This window comes from Notechis scutatus, chromosome 4 (assembly GCF_049901735.1).
Source record: "Notechis scutatus isolate UNSWTSFEM ecotype Mainland chromosome 4, rNotScu1.2, whole genome shotgun sequence".
NCBI lineage: Eukaryota > Metazoa > Chordata > Lepidosauria > Squamata > Elapidae > Notechis > Notechis scutatus.
Window position 1 is genome coordinate 152,866,286 of NC_142012.1, and position 14,814 is coordinate 152,881,099.

General features: G+C 39.6%; 1 protein-coding gene across 1 annotated transcript in view; it reads left to right on the forward strand.

The window, feature by feature from the left end:
* The first annotated feature begins 828 nt into the window (after positions 1-828).
* TMEM212 (transmembrane protein 212) overlaps positions 829-14,814 on the forward strand; it is a 33,225-nt gene continuing 19,239 nt past the window's right edge. The window contains exons 1-2 of the mRNA XM_026667111.2: positions 829-1,054; positions 14,619-14,678. Coding sequence (XP_026522896.2) covers positions 890-1,054; positions 14,619-14,678 — 225 coding nt within the window. The 5' untranslated portion in view covers positions 829-889. The remainder of the gene's footprint in view (positions 1,055-14,618; positions 14,679-14,814) is intronic.

Genomic DNA, 14,814 nt, shown 5'->3' on the forward strand with positions numbered 1-14,814 from the left:
AAGACCTACGTATGTATGTATGTATGTATGTATGTATGTATGTATGTATGTATGTATGTATGTATTTGTTTTCTTAAGTTTTCACAGGTATTTATATGTAAGGTATTCAGCTTTGTTCGGGTATTTTCCCACGTCATTATAGTTGTGCTTTTAAAGTTGTAGCAACGTTTTGGCAGAATCTCACAGCCATTTCTGTTTTAAATTTGGTGCTAGCCTACTACTGTGCCAGAATGGTTTTTTCTTCATCCTGATTGTTTGGGAATCTTGGTCTGTGTTTATTGGTCTTGGAGTTTGCTGTGTTCTGCTTGATTGGTGTTTCTAATATCTTCTGTCTGTTTTGTAGCTTTTTTTTTTGTCTTGATTGGCTGGCAACATTGTGTTTCCTTTATTGGAGGCTTTTAGTGTGGCTTGGCTCTGAGTAAACGGACAGCTATCATTTATTAGGAAGCTAGGTTTCATTTGGGTTCCTGATTGGGGTGTGTCTTCTATTAGTCTGTCCAATGTATGTGGCAGGGCATGATGCACAGGGGACTTCATATATGCCTTGGTTTTCCAGGTCAATTTTAATGATAGCTGTATTTGCTGCTAAACAACTGCTGTAAAAAGAACATAAATTAAGGCCCAGTCATGTGAGGATCTGCTTTACAGCCATTATGGTTAAAGCTTGAAATTGTAACTCAATTGCAATGGACTACCTATAATTGTTCCTAATTCCACATCAATGCCTTGTATTTCAATTATAAAATGAGTTGCGATCTACCTGTGTAAGCAAACAATAAGGGAACGCCCATGGCAACAGTCTCCAAGACGCTTTGGTGTGCAGTGACATGTGTCAGCCTATTGCTGTAAATCTTGTGCAATTTACAGAAGGAAAGAAGTGAGATTCAAAATGAACACAAGGAAATTGTTTTTAGTTACTGGAAAAATGCTTATTTCCTTTGGCATCCTAAGCCTCATTTCAGGAATTATTGCCTTTTTTCCTGTTTTTTCGTATAAACCAGGGTTTGTTGGATGGAGCGTTCGCATTGCTTCTCCCATCTGGAGTGGATCTATGGTAGGCAGATTTGATAGATGTCTCAGAAAGAATGTTAATGTATTTATTTAAGTGACTGGTTTAGAGGATAACTTAGCATCTAAGTTATTAAAAGTTTATTATAGCAATGTATTTGGAAATACCTGAGAAATGTTTGAAGCTTCAATATCATGGTTCTAGAATGCACTTTTCTAAAATACTAATATGCAACTGGGGTGATTAATTTCTAATGAAAATATGCAACTAGGGTGATTAATTTCTGGTGAAAAAGTTACCCTAGGAACAAAAAGGAATGTGAAAGCCTTTTTCTTCTTCTTTCTAAACCAGAGATGCACAAATTCTTGATAAGCTTGGTTGCAGTTTTCAGGGACTTCAAAAAGCCGTTCCTAAATGTAATTTGTAACATGATAGCAGAGAGAAATTATGAAATGTAAACCAAAGAGTAACTTCATTAATCATATTTATTTTTCATAATTATACACATCACATGAAATCAATTACAATTTTCTTGCCCTGGCTTTATCAAACAAATGCTTTTAAATAGTATAGCTCAGATCAATTGCAGCTCAAGGCCAAGAGAAAGCATGCACTTCTTCTCTGAGGTACAGAGACTGTGCAAATATTTGAAATAGTAAAACAAAACCCATTAGATGAATACGTGTTTTACATGTGGATGTTTCCTGGCTGAATCAGTGTAAACTACTTTAAAAGGATGGATGGAATGTGATAGAAAGAAAACTGAGAATGTGAAATTACTCAACTTGTCAGACAAATCTAAAGAATCTGTAACTTTCAAACACATAATTTCTGATCCAGAAATTGTTAGTATTTCTGTCATTGAACTTGAAATTGCTTGTCAGTTTGTTTACTGATAGTCCTCTGTTAATGACCAGAATATCATTGGTAAACAAGGCAGTTGTAAAGCATAACTTCATGTGGACTGCATTGCTTCATGACCACAATCTGCATTGCTTCATGGCCACATGACTGCATTGCTTCATGGCCATTGTGCTGTATTAGCATACTCCAAACCCTCGCAACTGATTGGTCCATGATTGGAGCGCTAAGAATCTACCGCGATTGGCTGTGCCGATCGCGGGAGATTCAAAGCGCTGCCATTGGCCGCCGAGCCGCGAGCCAGCCCTATATGAAGGGCTGCCGCGGCTTGTATTCCCCAGACTATTCCTATTCTAAATAAAGAGCTGAACTCACTAGAATGGTCTCGTGTCTCCTTCGACCCGATCCACCTCAGATCTAACAGCCATTATGTGGTTAAGCAAGGATAATGTTGGTTAACTGAGTCCCAGGCGGCTCACAAGCAGATAAGTGGATTCACAAAGGCACAGGGTTCATAGTACAATGTGGTGCCTGTCAGCTATGGAATCCTTATTCATCGCTGCCACATCGCTTGAGAAAGGGTGTGTGTGTGTGACATTAATTGAGTAGCTCTTAGTAGACAAAATAGAATTCTTTTGATAGTTCAAGGTCAAAGAGTGTGGTGCAGAAAGAATTAGAACTTACTTTGGGATTGGTTCATGTAATGTGACGATGAGTAAAAAAGAGATGGTTTGTAGGTTGGGACATTGTGGGGAAGTCCGGGAAACTTTTAGTTTCAGAATTCCACAGATGTGCCAGGTGCTATTCTAAGAAAAGTACTTTTGAGATTATGCTTGTCTTGGAGTTACTGACAGGAATGGATGTTCCCTGGAACACTGACATTGCCAGTGTTTTAGGGCTAGGGTACCAGGCTCAGTCTGTTTCATCTTTTGCATTGTAGATGAAAGGGCTCTAGGGGAACTGAAGTTGGAATAACTCTCAAAAATCAAGAATCAAAGAGAGTTTTGGGATTTCTTTGTCTTAGAACTTCATTCTAGAACCTAGCCAGGATACGAACTTCCAAAAGTGCAAAACAATGTACTGTGTGTAAAGCTACCTGTTCTGACCCAGCTCCCCAAACACAACAAACCCTCTTATAGTTGAAGCAATGATTTCTTTATTAGGAGCACCAGCAGCCCCAGCAAAATAGTTTCTCTTTCACCTCAGGCTAACAAGTCTGTCTGGCAGCAGAGATGAATAGTTGTCTGCCACATCTATTCATCTCCATCCCCTGCTATCCCCAGAGCTAGTGTGGGGCTTTGCTAGCAGTGGTGGCTCTTCCTTCCCAAGGATCGACCCATGGATTTCCACTGCTCTCCTCTCCTCTGCCTTTGGTGCATCCATGCATCAGGCACTGGACCCAACTGTTCCTCCTCTTCCTCATCAGCCACCTCCAGATCTGGGGGCTGTTGACTCTCCATCTGAGGGCTGACGGAGGCCCAGGCTCTACATCTGTCTCTTTCTCTTTCTCTCTCTGCCAACTCCATTCCCTCTTCCCCCTTGGAGCTCTCAGGTTTTCTTTGATGCTGACCCTGACTCCCACACCTCCACCTCCTCCTCCTCTGATTCAGCCAACAGGCCACAACACTATCAATTTAATTCTGATATTCACAGTTATCTAGAAGAGGAACCTTACCTTATTGGCCTGTGATTTTTTTCTAGATATCAGGATAAGATAGGCCTACCAAGAACTCTTGTGAAAACCACGTGTGCCATACTGATAGACCTCAACGTACAACCACAATTGAGCCCAACATTTGTGTTGTTAAGTGAGTTTTGCTCCATTTTACAAGTTTTCTTGCCACAGTTGTTAAGTGAATCATCACAACGACTCCATTGTTAAGTGAATCTGGCTTCTCCATTGACTTTGCATGTCAAAAGTTTGCAAAGGATGGTCACATGAGCTTGGGACAAACCAACAGTCATAAGTATGAACCAGTTGCCTAGCATCTGAATTTTGATCACATGATCATGGGAATATTGCAAAGGTCATGTGAAAAATGGTCATAAGTCACTTTTTTCAGTGCCGTTGTAACTTTGAATGGTCACTAAATGAACTGTTGTAAGTTGAGGGCTACTTGTATTGTTTATTGACAGCAGAGATACTGATAATTGAGAATCAACAGAAGAAACTAAGTTAGAGTCAATACTTTGATAGATATTCAGTATCCTTTATATGTACGCAGACCAAGAGTAGTAAATCATGTATGCTCATGCAAAGTATTTCGACTCTGCCTTTGGTAGTCTTGTAAAATTTAGCATCTATAATAGAGGATTCCAACTTGTGATCTTAGGGCCAAGTACATCCTGCTCCCACCGTCTTAAGTATGTCTCTCTTTATTTCTATAGAATGTTCCTGCCAAAATGTATATTCAAGTTGACTGAACAGGAAAGCATTAAACACACAGGGAAGCACCATAGAGGAAACATATTCTATAGATATTTTCCCCTGGTTTGTTCAGACTCTGTTTTGGCATTAAAATAGATATGGTAATCCTAATGGATGATATTCAGCAGGAGAAACAAGATATCTTTGTACAGCTTTGGATACACTGACCACAGTATCATTTTAGAGTACTCAATAAATTGGAGGTCAGAAGCTCAATTTTTCTAAGTACTCTCAGAAAGACCATTTAAGGGTCAAGGGCTGCTCTATACCAACTTTTGAATTCGCTGAAAAAAGATGGTAGGGCTGTTATGTCTATAAGCTCATTTCTGAAGTGTTTCCCTTAATTTCTAGCAATTGGGAAATGTAATTGCTTGGAAGAAAATTAAATTGACCTGCTATGACAGCTCCATAAGTAGATCATGAATTACTGATATTTTGCCTATATTATTGGAAGGTTTATGTGGGGATGAGGACTTTTTTTTAACAGGAGGAGATGAAGATGTGGTATTTTTTTTCCAGAAACGAGGATATAAGTACTATAGAAGTTATGGCTATTTTGTAGCCATAGGATAAAAAACCCCATTCTAGGACATATTAAAATGAAACTCCAACATCATGTCTAGTTTGACCTAAGATGCTGAGTTTGGGCTTCCAAAGGGTTCTTGAATCTTTCTGATGTTCTGTGTAGGTCAACATTCAAGAATATCATTGCCAACAGCTTCTAGGGAAGACAAAGTGTTAGCCAAAGTGTTGTTGGATTTTGTTTGCATTTTCTTTACTGGTTTCCTGAGAAAATTTCTTCAAGAAAAGAATTTTGGAGAACGCTGTACTTTATTTCTTAGATTTAATTAATGATGAGTTGGACAGAAGCTATGTCAATATTCTGCCCTTTAATCTCTCCCAATGTTCTTCCATCACCCATATTTCCATTAAAGGAAATTTTTCCATTTTCCAAGGAAAAAGAAGATATATTGAGAACTCTTCCAAGTCAGCTTTTCTGGAGAAGTACTACTACATTTTCCAAGGAAAAGTCCTACCAGTGAAAGGCCTTGGGGAAAGAAGAGAAGAAGAAAAGAACTTCAAAGTAGATCTTTTCTAGTTAATGGGTTTTTAACTGCTGTTTTGTTTTTGCTACAAAGACATACCTACTGCACATGTTTCCTAAGAAATTTGCTTCCTCAGGCAAAGGAGAATATGCTACCTCATCCCATATTTTATAATAGCCAGTTGAAATTTAGTTCAGTAGTTCTAATATGTTGGGCAGTATCTCCATTGTACTTGAGAAATCAGACTGCTTAGGAACAGGACAGACAGTCTTCCAATTAGAGGTGGTATTCAGTAAGTTCTGACCATTTCTGGAGGACCAGGAGCGGAAGTAGTTCAGAATAGTTGAGTAGTTTGGAGAACTGGCAAATACCACCTCTGACTGGCCCCGCCCCCATCTATTCTCTGCCTCCCGAGTCCCAGTTGATTGGCTGGGTCTTCTTTTGTTGCCCTGCACAGGAGAACGGAGCTGGAAAGCAGGTTAGTGGGGTGGGGAGGGAATGGGGATTTTGAAGTAACCTTCCCCTGCCATGCCCACCAAGCCATGCTATGCCCCCATAGCCACACCCACAGAATCGGTAGTAAAAAAATTTTGAATCCAACCACTGCTTCCAATACACAGGAAAACTTAGGAAAAATAGCCAAAGCATATTGACACCTGCTGGAACCAAGAACAATACAATAGCAATAACACTTAGACTTATATACCGCTTCACAGTGCTTTGCCGCCTTCTTTAACCAGTTTACATGGTAAGCACATTGCCCCCAATAATCTGGGCCCTCATTTTACCGAGCTCAGAAGGATGGAAGGCTGAGTCAACCTTGAGCCTGGTGAGATTCGATCTGCCAAATTGCAGACAGCTGGCAGTCAGCAGAAGTAGCCTGCAGTACTGCATTCTCACCACTGTGCCACCATCGAGTTACTTTAGAGTAGTTTAGAATAGTTTCTTTATTGCTGATCACCTATAGACAGAAATCTGGCCAGACCAAAGCATTTATTTGCATAACTCCTAGGTATACCCTGCTAGAGGAACCCCCCCCCCCTTTGTTCTTTTCCTGCATAGCAGAGATTCCAGGCTTCTGTGCCTCTTTGCTCCCTGGGGAAAGACCCCCCCACATTCCTGAATTATGAAATACATTCCACACACACCTGTGCATCTTCTGCACAAGATGCTTGCCTTAGATCACAGTATCAACCTTACTGCATCACCTTGCCATCATGTGACGTATCGTGACTTTTTTTCCCTTTGCAGAGCTGGGGTGGACATGGCCTGAGTGTGACGCATCCAGCCCTTGGGCTGCCAGTTTGATATCCCTGCCTTAGATTGTCTAATACAGAAGTGGGGAACGATGACCCCTTGATGACATGACTGGCTCAGGAATTCTGGGAGTTGAAGTCCACAAGTCATAAAAGGGCCATCGTTCCTCACCCTCGGTCTAATGGAATGATCCAGAATACTTGAGGCAGAAATCCATGAAATAAAGTTATGGCAGAATAATTAGGCAGCAATGGGAAGGGAGGCAAGATATCTAGACAGGAGTGGGACAAGAAGGAAGGGGTGGGTGGATGTCTGACAAAAAGATGACAGGAACTTGAGAAGGAAAAACAGAACAGGTAAAGCGGGAAGAGGCATATAAGCAAGAAATCCATCATTTTAACAAGTCTGAATTTTCCGTATTGTTTTGAAATCTTCAGCCCTACTGCTGCTGACTTGTAGCTTAGAGTGTTTTGCAAAAGATGAAAAGGAAAACAGCAGAACCTGGGGGGAAAAAAGGAAAAACAAAAGAACAAGAAGAAAATTCTGCAGGACTATACTTTCGCAATTTTTGGGTGGAAAAGCAAGTGAGACTTCTTGCCATGACACTGAATGCAATGTGGAAACTGATAATCTAATAGCTTAAACTCTCCTCCTGGAGTTGGCCCAGCAGCCATGAAATAATCTCTGTTCTGTTTCTCTTTGTTCCCTCTACCACATGTGTAAATGAGGGAGTCTGGGTTGGAAAGGCAGACAGTGAAAAAAAGCTTCCCAAATGTTCTTATTCTGTTGCGTTATTTGTTCTGGCTAGAAACTCTGCAAGCATTTTTTTTTTACCTGATATATTTTGCCAACAGTCACTCATGACTCCAGATGTTTCTGCTTTTGTTCATGGGAACTTTTTCATGGTGTGGTAATGCCAAGATAATAATTTCAGGCTTTTATACATTATCTACTCAAACTCTTATTTTAATGTTGCTGTAAAGACCACAGCAATGTGAACAACTGGATTTTTAGACTATTGGAATGAAGCATGGGAGGGGGTGGTGAGGTGGGGGCATTGGGCATGGGGGCGGGGCAGGTTGAAAACCCAATCAAAAACTATAAGCCAAATCTACATTCATCTGAGTTCAAAAATATTATTGGGTAAGTGAATTGAAGTTGGAACCAATGAATATTATATATAAGGGAATGTTACAGAAGGAATGTTAATACATTTACTAATCACACCCCTCACATTGGTTCAGGGGCCTTGGATGGAAGGAGGAGTCACCTATGTGTGAGTTGAGTGGCTCTATAAGTTTGATTAATAACATCAATTTAAGAAAATATAAATGGAACTCGATCTCTGGGAGTTTTTGTTTCCTCAGCACTTTTTGGAATGCTCAGGGAATCACACAGCATTAAAAGTCACATGAGCAATCAAGAAAGTGGCCATTTGAAAGAGACTTGCCTTAGGCAACTCCTACTGTTGCTGTTACTGCAAAACACTATGTCAAGTGCAGGGAATCATGAACTGGAATACTGCTCCCTAAGCCACTGCAAAACCACTAGTGGTTTAGTGGTTAGTATGCAGTATTGCAGGCTAACTCTGCCCACAGTCTGGACTCCTGGGCTTAATCAGTGGAAAGACTAGCCTCCAGAAATTGTGGATGTTCCAACACTGGAGGTTTTTAGAAAGAGATTGGACAACCATTTGCCTGAAATGATGTAGAGTTTCCTGCCAGGAGAATGCTTAGGTAATATATAATGCTTAGGTAATATATACACTTGGCATATTGCTTCTTGTTTTGGTTGCCACCATATAAAAAAGATATCTAGAACAGGAGTGTCAAACTTGATTTCATTAAGGGACACATCAGGGTTGTATTTGACCTCGGGAAGTTGAGTGGGCATTGCCGGGGTGGGTGTGGCCAGCTCATTGTCCTGCAGCCCTCTGCCAACAAAAATAAGTTCTATTTTTGCTGGCAAAGGGCTGCAGGAGGCTGTCACATCCAAAAACGGAGCTCACACATGGCCCTCCCGAGTTCCGTTTTTACTGGCAAAGGCACCATGGGCCTTCTCTATTTCCAGGCCAGATCTAAGCACCCCATTGGCTGGATCCAGCCGGCGGGCCTTGAGTTTGACCTCCCTGCTCTAGAAAGAGGGCCGAAAAGAGCAACAAAGATGATTAGGGGACTCGAGGCTAAAACAGGACTAGGGGTGACATGACAGCAGCGTTCCAGTAGGGGAACTGCCACAAGGGGCTGCCACAAAGCAAAGCGGGGGGGTGGTCAGCCTATTCTCCAAAGAACCTCCAAAGGCAGGACTGGAAACAATGGATGGAAACTAATCAAGGAGAAAACCAACCTAGAACTAAGGAGGAATTTCCTAGAACATTTAATCAGTGGAAAGACTAGCCTCCAGAAATTGTGGATGTTCCAACACTGGAGGTTTTTAGAAAGAGATTGGACAACCATTTGCCTGAAATGATATAGAGTTTCCTGCCTGAGGACCTCCAAAGATCCCTTCCAATTCTGTTATATATGCATATATACATATACATATACACACACATACACATCTTAAAGAAAAGAATATATGTAGCCAGTGCAGAACTGCGGAGTTCTTGATGTTCTCTGAACTTGGTTATTTTCCTTGCAGATCTTTCATCTCTGGACTAGGTAACATCATCATTGCAAGTGAATGTAGGGTTTGCTCCCTGTTTATGTATTTGGTTGATTGCTTACTTGTACCCTATGACTATCCTTAAGTGTTGTACCTTATGATTCTTGACGAAGGTATCTTTTCTTTGATGTATACTGAGAGCATTTGCAGCATGACAAATTCCTTGTGTTTCCAATCACGCTTGGCCAATAAAGAATTCTATTCTATTCTATTCTATTCTATTCTATTCTATTCTATTCTATTCTATTCTATTCTATTCTACTCTACTCTACTCTACTCTACTCTACTCTACTCTACTCTACTCTACTCACAGTAACTTGCGCTGCCAGTTTTTGTGAGGATGTGGTTTTCTCCCTGATAGTTCCTGCATTAGGGTATTATTTTCAGCTTGATTGTTTGTCTGGTGTTGATCCTTGCTTACCTGGGTGTAGGCTGCTGAAAAGGATGTGTTTTGGTATTTTTGTTTTCTTAGCTTTTTGGTATATCTTTGAGCAATATGTAAATATGGTTTATCTCTATGTATATCATTGATTTGTTTGAATGCCACATTTCCAAGAATTCCCTAATGTTTTTGAATTTAACTTGTTCAACAGTTTCCCGGTTGAAATTAGGATTGAGTCTGTTCATGTGTTTTGAGATTAAGGAGTTTTCATTGTGCCATTTCACTGCTAGAAGGTGACATGGATGTCTTCTTCTAGTCTTCTGCTTAACATAGGGGCTCTTTCAGCCCTTACACTTGTCTTATTTCATCTCAGGCCAGAAATGCAGAAACTAGAAAGAGCAATAGCAATAGCCCTTAGACTTATATACCACTTCACAGAGCTTTACAGCCCTCTCTAAGCAATTTACAGTGTCAGCCTATTGCCCCCAACAATCTAGGTCTTCATTTTACCCACCTCGGAAAGATGGAAGGGTGAGTCAGCCTTGAGCCTGGCGAGATTCGATCTGCCAAACTGCTGGCAGCTGGCTGTCAACAGAAATAGCCTGCAGTACTGCATTCTAACCACTATGCCACCATGACTCAAGAGGAAAATTATTAATTTAAATTTTAAAAGATTAAAACTTTAATAAAAAGATAAATTTATATTGATCTAGCCCAATGCCAGGCCACATTGATGGCTGGGATATTTCCAACCAGCATGACTGCTGTTTTTTTTTCTTGAGCTACTGGGTCTTTTAATTTACTTAAGATGGCTTGGATGGCTTTAGTTGATAGTGTGTGCTATGGTAATGCTGTGCAGTTGTAATAATCTGTTGGTTGTTTCTGAGATGTTTATGACAGGGGTCACCAACCTTTTGGACCTCAGGGACCACCAAACTCATAATTTTAAATCCCAGGGACCATTAATATGAATTTTGACTGATGGTGGCTTGCTGACATTGGTGGGAGAGAGAGAGAGAGAGAGAAAGAGAGAGAGAGAGAGATATCTGATCTAACCTCTCTTTCTCTTTCCCTCTCTCTCTCTCTCTCTCTCTCTCTCTCTCTCTCTCTCTCTCTCTCTCTCACACACACACACACACAGGCAGGGGTGGGATTCAAATTTCTTAACAACCAGTTCTGTGGGTGTGGCCTAATTTGTGGGTGTTGTTTGGTGGTCATGTGACTGACTGGGCATGGCTTGTATGTAAATATTATAAATATTTATGTAAATATTGAATTTTTTATAAAAAACGAGCAACTTTTACCCCAAATCAGGCAAAGCAGGCAGGCAGATTGAGTTGCTCACAGAATCACAAATTCATTCAGAGATCTATCTTTCTGCCATCGGCTACCTGAGTCTGCACTGCATAATTGAAGCTTCAATCCTAAGGAAGGTTCAGCTCTGCTTAAAAGCAGAGCTGAAGATCTAAAGATTAGCTAGAAGGCAAGAAATCCAATGGTTTCCTGCTTTCTAGCTAATCTAAATCTCCCGGCACAGCGGAACAGCTGATGGTCAGGGGGAAAAAAAGGAAAAATAGCAACTTAGCAGGCAGGTTTGCCAGCTAAGGAGTGAGTGGGCATGTTCCCCTGCAGCTTGGATTAATTGCTTTGGGGGGGTGCTCTGGGAGTGACATTTCTCTGCAGACCACCAACATTTTCTCATGGACCACCAGTGGGCATCAGCCCACTGGTTGGCGACCACTGATTTATGATAACTGGCAATGTTATCCTTTTCATAGCTTGTGTTGGTTGTGCTTTGGTGGTTTGTGTGGTCAGGCACTCTGTGATGAAAGTTGCATGGGTATCCATTTTGTTGGAAGATATTGTATAATTTCTTTTCCTTTGGGTGGAGATCTATTATCTGTGTATTATCTATCTATCTATCTATCTATCTATCTATCTATCTATCTATCTATCTATCTATCTATCCACCTTTCTATCTATCTCCTTTGCATATATTATATCTTGGGGAGAGAACATGTATGCGTACAAAGATATTTTGGATTATATTTCTACTTTCAGCTGAATCCATCAGAAGCTAGAACAGGTGCCCTTCTGAATCCTGATCCAAAATAATGTATGAAAATATATTTAAGCCAAGAAATGGATGTCAGTTTAAAGCTTAACACTCTTAGTAAATTCATGAATGGGATGAGATTTATACTGAGTACTTTCAGGCTGTCACTCATAGCAACTATGCAACAATTCCACACCAGCTTTCCGGAGTTCAGCTATCATTAAAAAAAAACAAAAAACACCTGCTGAACCGATTCAGTTATTTTATCTTTAATTATACATTGTGAACTCTTTATTCCAGAGAAGATGTAAGCAAATATTTCAAGTAGGTGAACATGACTTCAGGGAGAGGGAGATATTCAATATAAGCAAGACTTCATCCCTTTGTAATGAAATTCAATAAGCAATATCTGTCATCTCTGATTGCAGAAATAATACCACTGGCTTGAAAATAGAGTCCCCCCACTTTCTGGGAAGTGGATAAAAGAAAGTTCTTAAAGGTGTGATTTTTGTTTCTGTGTACAAAAATCCCTGATGGCAGAGATATTTCCAATCAGCAAGTCATTCTTCATGTCAGTCCCAGAGGGCAGTTCATTCCCTTTTTCTGGTAATGTAGACCATTGCAATGAATAAAGAAAAATAATATCCTCCCAGACTTTAGTCAATCACAGTCATTTTTTTAATCCCATCATGCTATCAGTCATCAGAGCCAAAATGCAAATAATGATGATTCTCTGCTTGTTCCCTGCTGTCTACAGGGACAATCATTCTCGGTCATTCTTGACATTTCATAAGTTGGACAACACCAAGTGGTTATCACGCCAAACTGATGTGCTGTTGCATAGCTACTTTATCAAAGTAGGAATAAATATGACATTAAGATTGCCTAGAATAGCAAATGGATATCTTCCCCCACTTTATTCTTTAAAATACTATAAGAGAAATGGATGACATGATTCATTTATCTTATAATATATATACACATATATTATAAGAACTAAGCTCCATATTTTTAGTGTGCTCCCTTTTCCCAGCCTGGCTAATGAACTGAGATTGCACTCCTAGAATTCAATAATCTGACTGGTACTTACTTCGGTAAGGCTGCTCTTGCTTTGAGAATTATATAAAAAGAGCATCATTTATCAAAACAATGAGAAAATGCATACCGTATATCTGTGAGCTTTCCCTTACTGTATGGAGAAAATGGACAAACACCTTATTACTATAGAGAGCCTATGTAGGTTTTCATTGAAAATAGAGTACTCATTAGAAGTAGAGAAATTATTGTGTTGTATCCCTAACCTTCTTTCTAATAAATAATGGTAATTAGAGCTTTCAAATTCTTGTTCACTGAATTAACTCTTTCCTATCTGGAGCACCAAAAAGGAAATTTAACAGGTAGGATCAAATTAAATTATAATTTTTCTTGTATTTGAACCATACTATGGGGGATAGAATAGAATAGGGCTGGAAGGGACCTTGGGGGTTTCCTAATCCAACCCCCTGTTCAACCAGGAGACCCTATATCAGACAAGTGGCTGTCCAGTCTCCTCTTAAAAACCTCCAGTGATGAAGCTCCCACAGTTTCTGAAGGCCACCCATTCCACTCTTTAATTGTTCTCACTGTTAGGGAGTTTCTCCTTAATCCCAGGTCACTTCTGTTCTTGATTCTTTCTCTCCATCCATCCATTGTTTCTTGTCTTGCTTTCTGGTGTTTTGGAAAATAAATTGGTCCTCTTTTCTTTGTGGAGAGCTTCTCAAATACTGGAATATCATGTCATCCCTAGTCCTTCTTTTCTCTAGACTAGCCTGCAACCATTCAAATTATGTAATCATTCTTCATATGTTTTAGTCTCTGGGCTTATGCTTTGCAATCACATTCATCCTGTTGGCAAATTAGTTGGCTAATTTTTACTATACCTTTCCATAATCATTGTTTCCAGCTTAACCACCTTCAGATGTATGCAAATTTCAGAGAATCCCATTCCTTCATTCTTATTAAACCCATGATACAAAGACAGAGTGCTATCTTTGGAGATACACCCAAACATTGGCTAGTCATTTTCAAATTTGTGTATATCTAGAAGGGCTATAAATTTGTTGTTACATCCCTAGAGCAAATTTTTATAAAACTGAGTGATTGCTGCTCCTGGTTTCCTGTTTCATTCTGTGTTTATTTTTCCATTTTGGGATTAGTAAAATCTCAAACTTAATGAATATTGAACATACTGAAAATTCATTTGCTCTCACTATTTTTCACTGATGTAGGAATTTAGAACTCAAACTAATAGAATTTATGAGTCAGATCTGCAGGAGGTATGTGGTGAAGGAGAAAATGCATGAATAAGCTATCACATGGTTCCTTACCACAAGATATCTCATTAGAATAATCACTGAGAGTCATTATAGACTTCAAATATCATATCTAATTAATTATGGTTGAACAGGAACCTAGCTAAATCTGAGTACCAGAAAAAACATATAAGACTTTTTCATAAAATAAAAGAATTTTATACCAAACCCCAAAGATATTTTTTCAAAAGTCAACTGGACTTTATTTGTTTTTCCTTGAAAATGTTTTGCTTCTCATCCAAGCAGCTTCTTCAGTTCTGTCTGAAAAAGCTTATTGGATGAGAAATGAAATGTTTTCAAGGAAAAACAAAGAAAGTTCAGTTGCCTCTTGAAAAAGCACCTTTGGGACAACCATTACCTGGATGACTGAGAGTCTCCATAGACATCAGTAGCAAATCCTTCCTGTGCTTGATGTACAAAGTTTTTCTGATATTAGTAAATTTGCTTCCTTGTGCTATTTTTTTTTTAAAGTCTGTTCTGCAAAATACTTCAGAAAGAACAAAGGGACTGTTAACGTTGTTCACTTTATGATATAAATTCATGTGTTTTCCCCTCTGTCTACAGGCTGTTATTGCAGGTGTCCTTATTACTCTGGCTGAGAAACAATGGACCTCAAGATACTTGGTAAATTTATGTGGCTATTCCATGCGAGGTCACATTCTAGACAGAATTAAACTAGCATAGATACAAACTGGAAAAGCATGGGGTTTTTTTTCTGCCTTAGGCTACAGATCATAGAAATAAAGTAAGATTTTCAGTA